Source organism: Ranitomeya imitator, chromosome 6 (genome assembly GCF_032444005.1).
Source record: "Ranitomeya imitator isolate aRanImi1 chromosome 6, aRanImi1.pri, whole genome shotgun sequence".
Classification (NCBI taxonomy): Eukaryota; Metazoa; Chordata; class Amphibia; order Anura; family Dendrobatidae; genus Ranitomeya; species Ranitomeya imitator.
In genome coordinates this window covers 573,608,754-573,628,408 of record NC_091287.1, presented here as the reverse complement: position 1 = coordinate 573,628,408, position 19,655 = coordinate 573,608,754, and the positions used below count along the sequence as shown (strand labels likewise).

The 19,655-nt window shown below is 52.0% G+C and overlaps 1 protein-coding gene across 15 annotated transcripts in view; it reads left to right on the top strand.

Moving 5' to 3' along the window:
• Window positions 1–19,655, top strand: part of SCRIB (scribble planar cell polarity protein) — a 201,415-nt gene that overhangs the window by 161,110 nt on the left and 20,650 nt on the right. For 12 of the 15 annotated variants that reach the window (XM_069732145.1, XM_069732154.1, XM_069732146.1 and 9 more), the window contains 5 exons: window positions 1,492–1,590; window positions 2,653–2,792; window positions 2,869–2,906; window positions 10,229–10,303; window positions 10,949–11,000. In XM_069732145.1, the coding sequence (XP_069588246.1) occupies window positions 1,492–1,590; window positions 2,653–2,792; window positions 2,869–2,906; window positions 10,229–10,303; window positions 10,949–11,000 (404 nt within the window). The other 3 variants (XM_069732148.1, XM_069732149.1, XM_069732155.1) reach the window with 3 other exon arrangements.

Sequence of the window (19,655 nt, the reverse complement as noted above, 5' to 3'; positions counted from 1 at the left end):
TCTGTGAGTGGATGCACAGGGGTCTCTCCCCTCTGTGAGTGGATGCACGTGGGGTCTCCCTCCTCTGTGAGTGGATGCACGGGTGTCTCTCCCTTCTGTGAGTGGAAGCAAGGGGGGTCTCTCCCCTCTGTGAGTGGATGCACGGATCGCTCTCCGTGGTGTCACGAATTCTTCACGTACCCACTCTTAGTTCTCGACTTGGGGTTGCGCCTGCAAGGGTTAGTCTATCTCCCCACTCTGTCCAGCATTCAACCCCCGTCCTATGCTGTAATGGGAGCATAAATCACACACCGACCCAGGCCACACACCCGCTCATACACGCTGCCACCACTCATCGAATACACGGGCGATGAGTCCCGGAACTAATAATACTAATAATGTCTACCACTCATAAGGATCAAACACCTTAAGCTATGGATTCTTTAGAACATACGAGGTTCAACCTATTAAGTTTAAAACTTGAATATAAAAAGGTACAGTGCTTTCAGTAAAGAAAAATGTATACAAATATGGTAATAAAACGACATACAGGTATGCAAAACAGTATAAAATAAACAGGAGAAAACTTAAAGAAATAGCTAACTGGTAGACTGCTTCTGCTCCCTGAGGGTAGGATGAATATAGACTGGATCACATCATCTTCCCAGCCTGCCCTCACATGTGAACACGATTCTATGTATACAGGCCTAATTTATAGATTTACTCTGGAGGCCAAATTTTTAGACCAGCCCCTTAGGTTAATATCATAATTGCTTGTTTTTGATTGGACCTCGGCCGCTCTCCCAATTAATATATCATTTGCTCTGAGATTCTCTGTGTAAAAGTTCTCACAAATAGATAGTGTCAGCTGTAATTGATATCTCTCTTCAAAGAGCCAGGAGGTGTCAAATGTTCCCTTTTTTCATGATGCCCAGCATGACCCCCTGGCGAGAGTGGAGACAGTAGTCTGCCTTCTCAAGATATGTATGCTGTGACCTTTGTGAGGCCTGCAGTTTCAGGACAGATGTTCAACTACTGCTAGTTACACATATAACCCTAGACATATGTCACTACCTACATACATATAGATATATACATATTTCACTACAGAGTGGATTCACGGGGGGTCTCCCCTCTGTGGCTGGATGTACGGGTGTCTTTCCCCTCTGTGGCTGGATGCACGGGGGTCTCCCCCCCCTCTGGCTGGATGCACGGGGGGATCTGTCACCTCTGTGGCTGGATACATTGGGGGTCTCTCTCCTGTGGCTGGATGATTGGGGTTCTCTCCCCTCTGTGGCTGTATGTACGGGGGTCTCCCTCCTCTGGCTGGATGCACTGGGCGTCTCTCTCCTCTGGCTGGATGCACGGGGGTCTCTCCCCTTTGTGGCTGGATGCACTGGGCGTCTCTCTCCTCTGGCTGGATGCACGGGGGTCTCTCCCCTCTGTGGCTGGATGCACGGGGGTCTCTCTTCCTCACTCTGTCTCCTTTCTCTCCTCTCGCCCTCCGGGCAGTTCTTTGGAGGACAGTATTAGGCAGTATGAACAGTCCTTGGCTAAGAAGCTTTACCTCTCCCGACAGCAGCGGCCGCGAACCCCTGAGGACGGCAGCAGGTGTGAGCTGAACCCCCTCACTGTGCACCGTGCCCGGCTTGTAGCATGTCCAGCAGGGGGCAATCGGGGCACGACGTCCGCACACAGCATGCACATTACTGGGAAGCACACGGCGTGCACTAAGACCCCTCGTCTGTCTGTCTGCGGTGTGTGCCCATAACTACCGGGCTGCCTTAATCTGCTCACCGGACGGTGACGCCGGCACTAGACTCCTGTCGTGTGCTCTTAAGGCTATGTGCACACGTATTCTGGGTCCACTGCGGATTTTTGTGCAGCGGATTCCAGCAGATTTGATAAATCCGCAGTGGAAAACCGCTGCAGATTTATCGCGGATTTACCGCAGTTTTTCTGCAGTTTTCACTGCGGTTTTACAACTGCGGTTTTCCATAAGGGCAGTTGTAAAACCGCTGCGGAAAATGCAGAAAGAAGTGACATGCTGCGGAATGTAAACCGCTGCGTTTCAGCGCGTTTTTTTTCCGCAGCATGTGCACAGCGTTTTTGGTTTCCCATAGGTTTACATTGAACTGTAAACGCATGGGAAACTGCTGCGGATCCGCAGCAAAATCCGCATCGTGTGCACATAGCCTAAGAGGATGGCACCCAAGTTATTGCAGACTGTCCCTACCGAGATCTCTTAAGGAGCAGTGAAGCTTCCTAGAGGGACGTGTAGTTGGTGCATGAGAGGACACATTGCATGAGAGATAAATACACCGTGTGTGCGCCATCTGTCATCATCGTTGCACCAGAGCTGAGTGTGCTCCATCCGGCTGTCATAGACCATTAGGTGAAGCCGCCCCGTACCGTGCACCATCTTTGCGTTTACGCCCCGTACCGTACACCGTCTCGGCGTTTACGCCCCGTGCCATGCACCGTCTTTGTGTTTACGCCCCGTACCGTACACCGTCTCTGCGTTTACGTCCCGTACTGTACACCGTCTCGGCGTTTACGCCCCGTGCCATGCACCGTCTTTGCGTTTACGCCCCGTACCGTACACCGTCTCGGCGTTTACGCCCCATACCATGCACCGTCTTGGCGTTCCTCACACAGGAATCAATGTTTCAGGATGAAGTCTCTGGAGCAGGATGCTCTGAAGGCACAGGTAGTCATCGCTCGCTCCAAGGAAGGCAGAAAACGCAGCACTTTGGAGCAGCTGGCAGAGTCCCCGTCCCCAGCTCCCACCCCATCACCCACTCCTCTGGAGGGTAAGTGACCATGGTGTGACCACAGGAGGCCCTAACGGGGCCGGTGACTATAACTTACCTTTACCTCTGTCCACAGATTACAGCCCCCGGCTCCTCACATCTCCTGGAAGATTGGTGAGTAACCCTCTTCATCTGCTGTGCATAAGTCACTAATAATCCCCAGATGACTGCTGTATCCTGCATAATCCTTGTGTGTTCACTTCACCTTTGACCCTCCCCATATCGTCACCTTCACCTCCGACCCTCGTCACCTTCACCTCTGGCCCTCATCGTCCCCTTCACCTCTGGCCCTCATCGTCACCTTCACCTCTGACCCTCATCGTTGCCTTCACCTCTGACCCTCCCCATCGTCACCTTCACCTCTGACCCTCCCCGTGGTCTCATTTACATTTGACCCTCCCCGTGGTCTCCTTTACGTTTGACCCTCCCCGTCATCACCATCGACTCTGAGCCTCCTCCTCATAGTCCCTATCGCCTCTGACCCTCCTCCTCATAGTCCCCATCGCCTCTGAATCTTCCTCCTCATAGTCCCCATCGCCTCTGAATCTTCCTCCTCATAGTCCCCATCGCCTCTGACCCTCCTCCTCATAGTCCCCATCGCCTCTGAATCTTCCTCCTCATAGTCCCCATCGCCTCTGAATCCTCCTCCTCATAGTCCCCATCGCCTCTAACCCTCCTCCGCATAGTCCCCATCGCCTCTGAATCCTCCTCCTCATAGTCCCCATCGCCTCTGAATCCTCCTCCTCATAGTCCCCATCGCCTCTGAATCCTCCTCCTCATAGTCCCCATCGCCTCTGAATCCTCCTCGTAGTCCCCGTCGCCTCTGACCCTCCTCATCATAGTCCCCGTCGCCTCTGACCCTCCTCCTCCTCATAGCTCCCATCGCCTCTGACCCTCCTCCTCATAGTCCCCATCGCCTCTGACCCTCCTCCTCATAGTCCCCATCGCCTCTGACCCTCCTCCTCATAGTCACCATCGCCTCTGACCCTCCTCCTCATAGTCCCCATCGCCTCTGACCCTCCTCCTCCTCATAGTCCCCATCGCCTCTGACTCTCCTCCTCCTCATAGTCCCCATCGCCTCTGACCCTCCTCCTCCTCATAGTCCCCATCGCCTCGGACCCTCCTCCTCCTCATAGTCCCCATCGCCTCTGACCCTCCTCCTCCTCATAGTCCCCATCGCCTCTGACCCTCCTCCTCATAGTCCCCATCGCCTCTGACCCTCCTCCTCCTCATAGCCCCCATCGCCTCTGACCCTCCTCCTCCTCATAGTCCCCATCGCCTCTGACCCTCATAGTCACCATCGCCTCTGACCCTCATAGTCCCCATCGCCTCTGACCCTCCTCCTCCTCATAGCCCCCATCGCCTCTGACCCTCCTCATAGTCCCCATCGCCTCTGACCCTCCTCCTCCTCATAGTCCCCATCGCCTCTGACCCTCATAGTCACCATCGCCTCTGACCCTCATAGTCCCCATCGCCTCTGACCCTCCTCCTCATAGTCCCCATCGCCTCAGAATCCTCCTCCTCGTAGTCCCCGTCGCCTCTGACCCTCCTCCTCATAGTCCCCGTCGCCTCTGACCCTCCTTCTCCTCATAGCCCCCATCGCCTCTGACCCTCCTCCTCATAGTCCCCATCGCCTCTGACCCTCCTCCTCATAGTCCCCATCGCCTCTGACCCTCCTCCTCATAGTCACCATCGCCTCTGACCCTCCTCCTCATAGTCCCCATCGCCTCTGACCCTCCTCCTCCTCATAGTCCCCATCGCCTCTGACCCTCCTCCTCCTCATAGTCCCCATCGCCTCTGACCCTCCTCCTCATAGTCCCCATCGCCTCTGACCCTCCTCCTCCTCATAGCCCCCATCGCCTCTGACCCTCCTCCTCCTCATAGTCCCCATCGCCTCTGACCCTCATAGTCACCATCGCCTCTGACCCTCATAGTCCCCATCGCCTCTGACCCTCCTCCTCCTCATAGTCCCCATCGCCTCTGACCCTCCTCATAGCCCCCATCCCCTCTGACCCTCCTCCTCATAGTCCACATCGCCTCTGACCCTCCTCCTCCTCATAGTCCCCATCGCCTCTGACCCTCATAGTCACCATCGCCTCTGACCCTCATAGTCCCCATCGCCTCTGACCCTCCTCCTCCTCATAGTCCCCATCGCCTCTGACCCTCCTCGTCCTCATAGTCCCCATCGCCTCTGACCCTCATAGTCCCCATCCCCTCTGACCCTCCTCCTCCTCATAGTCCCCATCTCTGACCCTCCTCGTCCTCATAGTCACCATCGCCTCTGACCCTCATAGTCCCCATCGCCTCTGACCCTCATAGTCACCATCGCCTCTGACCCTCCTCCTCCTCATAGTCCCCATCGCCTCTGACCCTCATAGTCCCCATCGCCTCTGACCCTCATAGTCACCATCGCCTCTGACCCTCCTCCTCCTCATAGTCCCCATCGCCTCTGACCCTCATAGTCCCCATTGCCTCTGACCCCCCTCCTCCTCATCGCCTTCTCTCCTGACTGTACTGACCCCATCAGCTCCAGTCACGTTTCCTTTTCATGGTCTTTGCCTCGGCTGTATGTTTCCTCCACCCTCCCCAGTCACCGGGAGGTTACAGGTTTGCAGGCAGTTATGTGCAGGGGTCTCAAGACATTACATCCCTGCCTGCACTGGACGTAATGTGTATGATTGGTCACGGACCTCCTGTGCTCATGCTGCTGGTCGGACCACTGTCCCCCACAGTCACTTGAGCTGCTCTGTGACAGTTGTTGTGTTGCATGAAGTTGTGGTGTCAGATCCTCCACCTTCCCCTCCTCATTGGGGTGTTACTAGGCAGGGTCCTGAGTACGGCCAGTCCTCTGCTCTCCTCCCTCGTGCCTCCTCCCCCCCCCCCCCCCTGCCGCCTCTGTGTTTCTTATTTCTTGCCCCTGTGTGTTGTTTTTGCTCCCTACCCCTTGTATCTTTTTTCCTTTTCTAGCTGAATGTGTTTTGCTCACTCCTTTGTGTCACCCATTCCCTTCTACTGAGTGATTGCTTCCAGCTTGCTCCTTTACATGCTTCTCTATCTTTTTTTGTGTGCTTCCCCATGTCCTTCTTCTGTGTGACTGCTTCCTACTCGCTCCTTTGCTTTCTTTCCCATGCCCTTTTTCTGTGTGACTGCTTCCCGCTTGCTTCTTTGTGTGCTTCCCCATGTCCTTCTTCTGTGTGACTGCTTCCTACTCGCTCCTTTGCTTTCTTCCCCATGCCCTTCTTCTGCGTGACTGCTTCCCGCTTGCTTCTTTGGGAGCTTCCCCATGTCCTCCTTCTGCGTGACTGCTTCCCACTCACTCTTTTGGGAGCTTCCCCATGTCCTCCTTCTGCGTGACTGCTTCCTACTCGCTCCTTTGGGAGCTTCCCCATGTCCTCCTTCTGCGTGACTGCTTCCCACTCGCTCTTTTGGGAGCTTCCCCATATCCTCCTTCTGCGTGACTGCTTCCCACTCGCTCCTTTGGGAGCTTCCCCATATCCTCCTTCTGCGTGACTGCTTCCCACTCGCTCCTTTGGGAGCTTCCCCATATCCTCCTTCTGCGTGACTGCTTCCCACTCGCTCCTTTGGGAGCTTCCCCATATCCTCCTTCTGCGTGACTGCTTCCCACTCGCTCTTTTGGGAGCTTCCCCATGTCCTCCTTCTGCGTGACTGCTTCCTACTCGCTCCTTTGGGAGCTTCCCCATGTCCTCCTTCTGCGTGACTGCTTCCTACTCGCTCCTTTGGGAGCTTCCCCATGTCCTCCTTCTGCGTGACTGCTTCCTACTCGCTCCTTTGGGAGCTTCCCCATGTCCTCCTTCTGTGTGACTGCTTCCCACTCGCTCTTTTGGGAGCTTCCCCATGTCCTCCTTCTGCGTGACTGCTTACCACTCGCTCTTTTGGGAGCTTCCCCATGTCCTCCTTCTGCGTGACTGCTTCCCACTCGCTCTTTTGGGAGCTTCCCCATGTCCTTCTTCTGTGTGACTGCTTCCCACTCGCTCTTTTGGGAGCTTCCCCATGTTCTCCTTCTGTGTGACTGCTTCCCACTCGCTCTTTTGGGAGTGTCACGAATCCCTACTCCGTAGTACTCCGTGGTGTCACTAATTCATCACATGCCTGCTCTCACACGTGACTTTGGGTTGTGCCTGCAAGGGTTAATCTATCTCCCCACTCTCAGTCCAGCATTCAACCTCTGTCCTATGCTGTAATGGGAGCATAAATCACACACCGACCCAGGCCACACCCCCGCTCATACACGCTGCCACCACTCACCGAACGGGCGATGAGTCCCGGACTAATAATACTAATAATGTCTATCACTCATAAGGCTCACACACCTTAGGCTATGGATTCTTTTAGAACATTCAAGGTGCTTACAATAAGAAAAGGTATAAAAATATGATAATTAAAAGACATACAGCTTATGCAAAACCGTATCAAAATAAACAGGAGAAAACTTACAGAAATTATCTAACTGGTAGTCTGTTTTCTGCTCCCTGAGGGGGGTGAATGGAGTTGGTGGAACACACCAGCTTCTCAGGCTGCCCTCACATGTGAACACAATTCTCTGTCTGCAGCCTAAATGTAAAACTTTGGCCTGAGGTCAGGTGTCTAGACTGACCCCTCAGGTTAATATCATAATTGCGGTCTGTTTGATTGGCCACAGCCGCGCTACTAATGAATATATTATTTTCACTTTTGAGACACTTGTGATAAGGTTCTCAAGAATAGATAACCTCAGGGCGCAATTAGCATCTCCCCACCAAGACCTAAAAGGTGCCAAATGTTACCACCTTCTTGGCTCTAGCTAGACCTCCAGGTGAGATATGGAGACGCAATTTCTACTAGTCCCAAGGAAGTACCTATTAACACCTAGGTGCAACTTGCCTTCAGGACAGATGTTACATTATCACTAGTCACACATATAACCCTAGACATGTCACTACACACATATAGATATATATACACATATTTCACCACAGGGAGCTTCCTCATGTCCTTCTTCTGTGTGACTGCTTCCCGCTTGCTCCTTTGTGTGTTTCCCCATGCCATTCTTCTGTGTGACTGCTTCCCACTCGCTCCTTTTCTTACTTTCCCATGCCCTTCTTCTGTGTGACTGCTTCCTGCTTGCTCCTTTGTGTGCTTCCCCATGCCATTCTTCTGTGTGACTGCTTCCCGCTTGCTCCTTTGCTTACTTCCCCATGCCCTTCTTCTGTGTGACTGCTTCCTGCTTGCTCCTTTGTGTGCTTCCCCATGCCATTCTTCTATGTGACTGCTTCCCACTCGCTCTTTTGGGAGCTTCCCCATGCCATTCTTCTGTGTGACTGCTTTCCGCTCGCTCCTTTGCTTACTTCCCCATGCCATTCTTTTGTGTGACTGCTTTCAGCTCGCTCCTTTGCTTACTTCCCCATGCCATTCTTCTGTGTGACTGCTTCCCACTTGCTCCTTTCCTGTACATGCTTCCCTCTTGCTCCTTTGCATGCTTCCTGCTCACTCCTTTGCATGCTTCCTGCTCACTCCTTTGCGTGCTTCCTCATGCTCTTCTTCTGTGTGACTGCTTTCCGCTCGCTCCTAAACATGCTTTCTGCTTGCTCCTTTAAATGCTTCCTCATGCCCTTCTTCTGTGGGACTGCTTCCCGCTCGCTCCTTTGCATGCTTCCCGCTCGCACCGTTGCATGCTTCCCGCTCGCTCCGTTGCATGCTTCCCGATCGCTCCTTTGCATGCTTCCCGCTCGCTCCTTTGCATGCCTTCCGCTCGCTCCGTTGCCTGCTTCCCGCTCGCTCCTTTGCATGCCTCCCGCTCGCTCCTTTGCATGCCTCCCGCTCGCTCCTTTGCCTGCTTCCCGCTCGCTCCTTTGCATGCTTCCCGCTCGCTCCTTTGCATGCCTCCCGCTCGCTCCGTTGCCTGCTTCCCGCTCGCTCCTTTGCATGCCTCCCACTCGCTCCTTTGCATGCCTCCCGCTCGCTCCTTTGCCTGCTTCCCGCTCGCTCCTTTGCATGCTTCCCGCTCGCTCCTTTGCATGCCTCCCGCTCGCTCTGTTGCCTGCTTCCCACTCGCTCCTTTGCATGCCTCCCGCTCGCTCCTTTGCCTGCTTCCCGCTCGCTCCTTTGCATGCTTCCCGCTCGCTCCTTTGCATGCCTCCCGCTCGCTCCGTTGCCTGCTTCCCGCTCGCTCCTTTGCATGCCTCCCGCTCGCTCCTTTGCATGCCTCCCGCTCGCTCCTTTGCCTGCTTCCCGCTCGCTCCTTTGCATGCCTCCCGCTCGCTCCGTTGCCTGCTTCCCGCTTGCTCCTTTGCATGCCTCCTGCTCGCTCCTTTGCATGCTTCCTCATGCCCTTCTTCTGTGTGACTGCTTCCCGATCGCTCCTTTATGTGCTTCCCGATCGCTCCTTTATGTGCTTCCCGATCGCTCCTTTGCATGCTTCCCGATCGCTCTTGTACATACTTCCTGATCGCTCCTGTACATACTTCCCGATCACTCCTTTGCATGCCTCCCACTTGCTCCTTTTCATGCTTCCTCGTGCCCTTCTGTTTGACTGCTTCCCGATCGCTCCTATTCATGCTTCCCAATCGCACTTGTACATGCTTCCTGATCACTCCTGTGCATGCTCCCCAATCGCTCCTGTACATGCTTCCCGCTCGCTGCTTTGCGTGCTTCCTTATGCCCTTCTGTGTGACTGCTTCCCACTTGTTCCTTTGCATGCTTCCCGCTCGCTCCTTTGCGTGCTTCCTGCTCGCTCCTTTGCGTACTTCCTCGTGCCCTTCTTCTGTGTGACTGCTTCCCGCTCACTCCTTTGCGTGCTTCCCCCTCGCTCCTTTGCGTGCTTCCCGCTCACTCCTTTGCATGCTTCCCGCTCGCTCCTTTGCATGCTTCCCGCTCGCTCCTTTGCGTGCTTCCTCATGCCCTTCTTCTGTGTGACTGCTTCCCGCTCACTCCTTTGCATGCTTCCCGCTCGCTCCTTTGCATGCTTCCCGCTCGCCCTTTTGCGTGCTTCCTCATGCCAGTCTTCTGTGTGATTGCTTCCCACTGGCACCTTTGCATGCTTCCCACTCGCTCCTTTGCATGCTTCCCACTCGCTCCTTTGCGTACTTCCTCATGCCCTTCTTCTGTGTGACTGCTTCCCGCTCACTCCTTTGCATGCTTCCCGCTCGCTCCTTTGCATGCTTCCCGCTCGCCCTTTTGCGTGCTTCCTCATGCCAGTCTTCTGTGTGATTGCTTCCCACTGGCACCTTTGCATGCTTCCCACTCGCTCCTTTGCGTACTTCCTCATGCCCTTCTTCTGTGTCTGCTTCCCGCTCGCTCCTTTGCATGCGTCCTCTTTCTCTTCTTCTTTATAACTGCGTCCCGCTCACTCCTCACATGTTTGCCCATTCCCTTCTCCGTGTTGTGTGCCGCCTCCTCCATGCTTGTCGCCTTCTCTTACCGCTTGCTCTGCCTTCCAGTCTCTCTCAGACAAGAAGTTTGACTACAGACAGTTTGCTGCTATCCCGTCTTCCAAACCAGTGTATGAGATCCAGGTACCGTGCTGCTGCATGTTCTCACACAATTGGACCGGAACCAGTCCGCGTCTGGTGCCCTCCTCTCCTGGTGGTCAGGGCCAGCACTGGGGGTTGTGGTGATGGATGATGGGAGTTGTGGTGTCTGGGTTTGGCTTTCTCATTTTAATAACACCTCTTGATAACCTCACATAAGATGAAGCCAAGAGAGTTCCGACCCGTCCAGAATCTCCACTGATGGCTCCTCTGCACTCCACTCACATCCGGAGCTGCAGTCCCAATCGTTCCAGTTTTCTTTGTTCTCAGGATCACAGATCTCATGGCCTGTCTGATGCCTTGTGGTCGCTGTGGACGTATCCTCTCCATCTGGCAGCTCAGCTCGTCAGTGAGCACGACTGTAATCGCAGCTTTGGATGTGACTGGAGAATATAAGATGCAGCTCAGAACAAGGGAGGTAGTGCACAGATCCGGAACGTCACATCTTTGGGTGATTCCGCCATCGGTGGAGTAAACGCGTCAGTGTATAGGTCGCTGTGCACATGGTGACATTTTGTGCTGTGCTTTCTGCTTCATTGCTGCTTGTGGTGTGTTTCTCTGACGTGTGTCTGCATGCACCCCCCGCCGGCCTGGGTCCCCCACCAATGATCACCCCTTTGTGGTTTCTAGTCCCCAGATGCAACATCCGTCTCAAAATACACAGAGGATAGCAGAATATCAGGTAAGGGTGTGAATACTTATGAATGGTGTTGGGTCTTTATAGATACTGGAGATGCCGTCTATCCTCCCTTACTCCTGATTAGATGACATGTACAGCTCCTGGTACAGAGGAGACACCGTCTATCCTCCCTTATTCCTGACTAGATGACATCTACAGCTCCTGGTACAGAGGAGACGCCGTCTATCCTCCCTTATTCCTGACTAGATGACATGTACAGCTCCTGGTACAGAGGAGACGCTGTCTATCCTCCCTTACTCCTGATTAGATGACATGTATATCTCCTGGTACAGAGGAGATGCCGTCTATCCTCCCTTACTCCTGACTAGATGACATGTACAGCTCCTGGTACAGAGGAGACGCTGTCTATCCTCCCTTATTCCTGACTAGATGATATGTATAGCTCCTGGTACAGAGGAGACGCTGTCTATCCTCCCTTACTCCTGATTAGATGACATGTATAGCTCCTGGTACAGAGGAGACGCCGTCTATCCTGCCTTATTCCTGACTAGATGACATGTACAGCTCCTGGTACAGAGGAGACACCGTCTATCCTCCCTTATTCCTGACTAGATGACATGTATATCTCCTGGTACAGAGGAGACGCTGTCTATCCTCCCTTATTCCTGACTAGATGACATGTATGGCTCCTGGTACAGAGGAGACGCCGTCTATCCTGCCTTATTCCTGACTAGATGACATGTACAGCTCCTGGTACAGAGGAGACGCCGTCTATCCTGCCTTATTCCTGACTAGATGACATGTACTTCTCCTGGTACAGAGGAGACGCCGTCTATCCTCCCTTACTCCTGACTAGATGACATGTATATCTCCTGGTACAGAGGAGACGCCGTCTATCCTGCCTTATTCCTGACTAGATGACATGTACTTCTCCTGGTACAGAGGAGACGCCGTCTATCCTGCCTTACTCCTGACTAGATGACATGTATATCTCCTGGTACAAAGGAGACGCCGTCTATCCTGCCTTATTCCTGACTAGATGACATGTATAGCTCCTGGTACAGAGGAGACGCCGTCTATCCTGCCTTATTCCTGACTAGATGACATGTACATCTCCTGGTACAGAGGAGACGCCGTCTATCCTGCCTTACTCCTGACTAGATGACATGTATATCTCCTGGTACAGAGGAGACGCCGTCTATCCTGACTAGATGACATGTATAGCTCCTGGTACAGAGGAGACGCTGTCTATCCTCCCTTACTCCTGACTAATGTCATGTATAGCTCCTGGTACAGAGGAGACGCCGTCTATCCTGCCTTACTCCTGACTAGATGACATGTATATCTCCTGGTACAGAGGAGACACCGTCTATCCTGCCTTATTCCTGACTAGATGACATGTATAGCTCCTGGTACAGAGGAGACGCCGTCTATCCTCCCCTATTCCTGACTAGATGACATGTATAGCTCCTGGTACAGAGGAGGCGCTGTCTATACTGCCTTATTCCTGACTAGATGACATGTATGGCTCCTGGTACAGAGGAGACACCGTCTATCCTGCCTTATTTCTGACTAGATGACATGTATAGCTCCTGGTACAGAGTAGACGCTGTCTATCCTGCCTTATTCCTGACTAGATGACATGTACAGCTCCTGGTACAGAGGAGGCGCTGTCTATCCTGCCTTATTCCTGACAGATGACATGTATAGCTCCTGGTACAGAGGAGACGCCGTCTATCCTCCCTTATTCCTGACTAGATGACATGTACAGCTCCTGGTACAGGGGAGATGCTGTCTATCCTGCCTTACTCCTGACTAGATGACATGTACATCTCCTGGTACAGAGGAGACGCCGTCTATCCTCCCTTATTCCTGACTAGATGACATGTATAGCTCCTGGTACAGAGGAGACGCCGTCTATCCTGCCTTACTCCTGACTAGATGACGTGTATAGCTCCTGGTACAGAGGAGACGCCGTCTATCCTGCCTTATTCCTGACTAGATGACATGTATATCTCCTGGTACAGAGGAGACGCCGTCTATCCTGCCTTATTTTTGACTAGATGACATGTATATCTCCTGGTACAGAGGAGACGCTGTCTATCCTGCCTTATTCCTGACTAGATGACATGTATAGCGCCTGGTACAGAGGAGGCGCTGTCTATCCTGCCTTATTCCTGACTAGATGACATGTATAGCTCCTGGTACAGAGGAGACGCCGTCTATCCTGCCTTATTCCTGAATAGATGTCATGTATAGCTCCTGGTACAGAGGAGACGCCGTCTATCCTCCCTTATTCCTGACTAGATGACATGTATAGCTCCTGGTACAGAGGAGACGCCGTCTATCCTGCCTTATTCCTGAATAGATGTCATGTATAGCTCCTGGTACAGAGGAGACGCCGTCTATCCTGCCTTACTCCTGACTAGATGACATGTATAACTCCTGGTACAGAGGAGACGCTGTCTATCCTCCCTTACTCCTGACTAGATGACATGTATAGCTCCTGGTACAGAGGAGACACTGTCTATCCTGCCTTACTCCTGACTAGATGACATTTATAGCTCCTGGTACAGAGGAGACGCCGTCTATCCTGCCTTACTCCTGACTAGATGACGTGTATAGCTCCTGGTACAGAGGAGACGCTGTCTATCCTCCCTTACTCCTGACTAGATGACATGTATATCTCCTGGTACAAAGGAGACGCCGTCTATCCTGCCTTATTCCTGACTAGATGACATGTATAGCTCCTGGTACAGAGGAGACGCCGTCTATCCTGCCTTATTCCTGACTAGATGACATGTATAGCTCCTGGTACAGAGGAGACGCCGTCTATCCTGCCTTATTCCTGACTAGATGACATGTACATCTCCTGGTACAGAGGAGACGCCGTCTATCCTGCCTTACTCCTGACTAGATGACATGTATATCTCCTGGTACAGAGGAGACGCCGTCTATCCTGACTAGATGACATGTATAGCTCCTGGTACAGAGGAGACGCTGTCTATCCTCCCTTACTCCTGACTAATGTCATGTATAGCTCCTGGTACAGAGGAGACGCCGTCTATCCTGCCTTACTCCTGACTAGATGACATGTATATCTCCTGGTACAGAGGAGACACCGTCTATCCTGCCTTATTCCTGACTAGATGACATGTATATCTCCTGGTACAGAGGAGACGCTGTCTATCCTGCCTTATTCCTGACTAGATGACATGTATAGCTCCTGGTACAGTGGAGACGCCGTCTATCCTGCCTTATTCCTGAATAGATGTCATGTATAGCTCCTGGTACAGAGGAGACGCCATCTATCCTGCCTTATTCCTGACTAGATGACATGTATAGCTCCTGGTACAGAGGAGACGCCATCTATCCTGCCTTACTCCTGACTAGATGACATGTATAGCTCCTGGTACAGAGGAGGCGCCGTCTATCCTCCCTTACTCCTGACTAGATGACATGTATAGCTCCTGGTACAGAGGAGGCGCCGTCTATCCTCCCTTACTCCTGACTAGATGACATGTATAGCTCCTGGTGCAGAGGAGACACCGTCTATCCTGCCTTATTCCTGACTAGATGACATGTATAGCTCCTGGTACAGAGGAGACGCCGTCTATCCTGCCTTATTCCTGACTAGATGACATGTATATCTCCTGGTACAGAGGAGACGCCGTCTATCCTGCCTTATTCCTGACTAGATGACATGTATAGCTCCTGGTACAGAGGAAACGCCGTCTATCCTCCCTTACTCCTGACTAGATGACGTGTATAGCTCCTGGTACAGGGGAGACGCTGTCTATCCTGCCTTATTCCTGACTAGATGACATGTATAGCTCCTGGTACAGAGGAGGCGCCGTCTATCCTCCCTTACTCCTGACTAGATGACATGTATAGCTCCTGGTACAGAGGAGGCGCCGTCTATCCTCCCTTACTCCTGACTAGATGACATGTATATCTCCTGGTACAGAGGAGACACCGTCTATCCTGCCTTATTCCTGACTAGATGACATGAATAGCTCCTGGTACAGAGGAGACGCCGTCTATCCTCCCTTACTCCTGACTAGATGACATGTATAGCTCCTGGTACAGAGGAGACGCTGTCTATCCTGCCTTACTCCTGACTAGATGACATGTATAGCTCCTGGTACAGAGGAGACGCCGTCTATCCTGCCTTACTCCTGACTAGATGACATGTATAGCTCCTGGTACAGAGGAGACGCTGTCTATCCTGCCTTACTGCTGACTAGATGACGTGTATAGCTCCTGGTACAGAGGAGACGCCGTCTATCCTCCCTTACTCCTGACTAGATGACATGTATAGCTCCTGGTACAGAGGAGACGCCGTCTATCCTGCCTTATTCCTGACTAGATGACATGTATAGCTCCTGGTACAGAGGAGACGCCGTCTATCCTGCCTTATTCCTGACTAGATGACATGTATAGCTCCTGGTACAGGGGAGACACCGTCTATCCTCCCTTACTCCTGACTAGATGACATGTATAGCTCCTGGTACAGAGGAGGCGTTGTCTATCCTCCCTTACTCCTGACTAGATGACATGTATAGCTCCTGGTACAGAGGAGACGCTGTCTATCCTCCCTTACTCCTGACTTGATGACATGAATAGCTCCTGGTACAGAGGAGACGCCGTCTATCCTCCCTTACTCCTGACTAGATGACATGAATAGCTCCTGGTACAGAGGAGACGCCGTCTATCCTCCCTTACTCCTGACTAGATGACGTGTATAGCTCCTGGTACAGGGGAGACGCTGTCTATCCTGCCTTATTCCTGACTAGATGACATGTATAGCTCCTGGTACAGAGGAGGCGCCGTCTATCCTCCCTTACGCCTGACTAGATGACATGTATAGCTCCTGGTACAGAGGAGGCGCCGTCTATCCTCCCTTACTCCTGACTAGATGACATGTATATCTCCTGGTACAGAGGAGACACCGTCTATCCTGCCTTATTCCTGACTAGATGACATGTATAGCTCCTGGTACAGAGGAGACGCCGTCTATCCTGCCTTATTCCTGACTAGATGACATGTATATCTCCTGGTACAGAGGAGACGCCGTCTATCCTGCCTTATTCCTGACTAGATGACATGTATAGCTCCTGGTACAGAGGAGACGCCGTCTATCCTGCCTTATTCCTGACTAGATGACATGTATATCTCCTGGTACAGAGGAGACGCCGTCTATCCTGCCTTATTCCTGACTAGATGACATGTATAGCTCCTGGTACAGAGGAGACGCCGTCTATCCTCCCTTACTCCTGACTAGATGACATGTATATCTCCTGGTACAGAGGAGACGCCGTCTATCCTGCCTTATTTTTGACTAGATGACATGTATATCTCCTGGTACAGAGGAGACGCTGTCTATCCTGCCTTATTCCTGACTAGATGACATGTATAGCGCCTGGTACAGAGGAGGCGCTGTCTATCCTGCCTTATTCCTGACTAGATGACATGTATAGCTCCTGGTACAGTGGAGACGCTGTCTATCCTGCCTTATTCCTGAATAGATGTCATGTATATCTCCTGGTACAGAGGAGACGCCATCTATCCTGCCTTACTCCTGACTAGATGACATGTATAGCTCCTGGTACAGAGGAGACGCCGTCTATCCTGCCTTACTCCTGACTAGATGACGTGTACAGCTCCTGGTACAGAGGAGACGCTGTCTATCCTGCCTTATTCCTGACTAGATGACATGTATAGCTCCTGGTACAGAGGAGGCGCCGTCTATCCTCCCTTACTCCTGACTAGATGACATGTATAGCTCCTGGTACAGAGGAGGCGCCGTCTATCCTCCCTTACTCCTGACTAGATGACATGTATATCTCCTGGTACAGAGGAGACACCGTCTATCCTGCCTTATTCCTGACTAGATGACATGTATAGCTCCTGGTACAGAGGAGACGCCGTCTATCCTGCCTTATTCCTGACTAGATGACATGTATATCTCCTGGTACAGAGGAGACGCCGTCTATCCTGCCGTATTCCTGACTAGATGACATGTATAGCTCCTGGTACAGAGGAGACGCCGTCTATCCTGCCTTATTCCTGACTAGATGACATGTATAGCTCCTGGTACAGGGGAGACGCCATCTATCCTGCCTTATTCCTGACTAGATGACATGTATAGCTCCTGGTACAGAGGAGACGCCGTCTATCCTCCCTTACTCCTGACTAGATGACATGTATATCTCCTGGTACAGAGGAGACGCCGTCTATCCTGCCTTATTTTTGACTAGATGACATGTATATCTCCTGGTACAGAGGAGACGCTGTCTATCCTGCCTTATTCCTGACTAGATGACATGTATAGCGCCTGGTACAGAGGAGGCGCTGTCTATCCTGCCTTATTCCTGACTAGATGACATGTATAGCTCCTGGTACAGAGGAGACGCCGTCTATCCTGCCTTATTCCTGAATAGATGTCATGTATAGCTCCTGGTACAGAGGAGACGCCATCTATCCTCCCTTACTCCTGACTAGATGACATGTATATCTCCTGGTACAGAGGAGACGCCGTCTATCCTGCCTTATTCCTGAATAGATGTCATGTATAGCTCCTGGTACAGAGGAGACACTGTCTATCCTGCCTTATTCCTGACTAGATGACATGTATAGCTCCTGGTACAGAGGAGACGCCGTCTATCCTCCCTTACTCCTGACTAGATGACATGTATATCTCCTGGTACAGAGGAGACGCCGTCTATCCTGCCTTATTTTTGACTAGATGACATGTATATCTCCTGTTACAGAGGAGACGCTGTCTATCCTGCCTTATTCCTGAATAGATGTCATGTATAGCGCCTGGTACAGAGGAGGCGCTGTCTATCCTGCCTTATTCCTGACTAGATGACATGTATAGCTCCTGGTACAGAGGAGACGCCGTCTATCCTGCCTTATTCCTGAATAGATGTCATGTATAGCTCCTGGTACAGAGGAGACACTGTCTATCCTGCCTTACTCCTGACTAGATGACATGTATAGCTCCTGGTACAGAGGAGACGCCGTCTATCCTGCCTTACTCCTGACTAGATGACGTGTATAGCTCCTGGTACAGAGGAGACGCTGTCTATCCTGCCTTACTCCTGACTAGATGACATGTATAGCTCCTGGTACAGAGGAGACGCTGTCTATCCTGCCTTACTCCTGACTAGATGACATGTATAGCTCCTGGTACAGAGGAGACGCCGTCTATCCTGCCTTACTCCTGACTAGATGACATGTATAGCTCCTGGTACAGAGGAGACGCTGTCTATCCTGCCTTACTCCTGACTAGATGACGTGTATAGCTCCTGGTACAGAGGAGACGCCGTCTATCCTCCCTTACTCCTGACTAGATGACATGTATAGCTCCTGGTACAGAGGAGACGCCGTCTGTCCTGCCTTATCCCTGACTAGATGACATGTATATCTCCTGGAACAGAGGAGGCGCTGTCTATCCTGCCTTATTCCTGACTAGATGACATGTATAGCTCCTGGTACAGAGGAGACGCCGTCTATCCTGCCTTATTCCTGACTAGATGACATGTACAGCTCCTGGTACAGAGGAGACGCCGTCTATCCTGCCTTATTCCTGACTAGATGACATGTATAGCTCCTGGTACAGGGGAGACACCGTCTATCCTCCCTTACTCCTGACTAGATGACATGTATAGCTCCTGGTACAGAGGAGGCGTTGTCTATCCTCCCTTACTCCTGACTAGATGACATGTATAGCTCCTGGTACAGAGGAGACGCTGTCTATCCTCCCTTACTCCTGACTAGATGACATGAATAGCTCCTGGTACAGAGGAGACGCCGTCTATCCTCCCTTACTCCTGACTAGATGACATGAATTGCTCCTGGTACAGAGGAGACGCCGTCTATCCTCCCTTACTCCTGACTAGATGACATGTATAGCTCCTGGTACAGAGGAGACGCCGTCTATCCTCCCTTACTCCTGACTAGATGACATGTATAGCTCCTGGTACAGAGGAGACGCCGTCTATCCTCCCTTACTCCTGACTAGATGACATGTATAGCTCCTGGTACAGAGGAGACACCGTCTATCCTGCCTTATTCCTGACTAGATGACATGTATAGCTCCTGGTACAGAGGAGACGCCGTCTATCCTGCCTTATTCCTGACTAGATGACATGTATAGCTCCTGGTACAGAGGAGACGCCGTCTATCCTGCCTTATTCCTGACTAGATGACATGTATAGCTCCTGGTACAGAGGAGACGCCGTCTATCCTGCCTTATTCCTGACTAGATGACATGTACATCTCCTGGTACAGAGAAGACGCCGTCTATCCTGCCTTATTCCTGACTAGATGACATGTACATCTCCTGGTACAGAGGAGACGCCGTCTATCCTGCCTTTTTCCTGACTAGATGACATGTATATCTCCTGGTACAGAGGAGACGCTGTCTATCCTGCCTTATTCCTGACTAGATGACATGTATAGTGCCTGGTACAGAGGAGGCGCTGTCTATCCTGCCTTATTCCTGACTAGATGACATGTATAGCTCCTGGTACAGAGGAGACGCCGTCTATCCTGCCTTATTCCTGAATAGATGTCATGTATAGCTCCTGGTACAGAGGAGACACTGTCTATCCTGCCTTACTCCTGACTAGATGACATGTATAGCTCCTGGTACAGAGGAGACACTGTCTATCCTCCCTTATTCCTGAC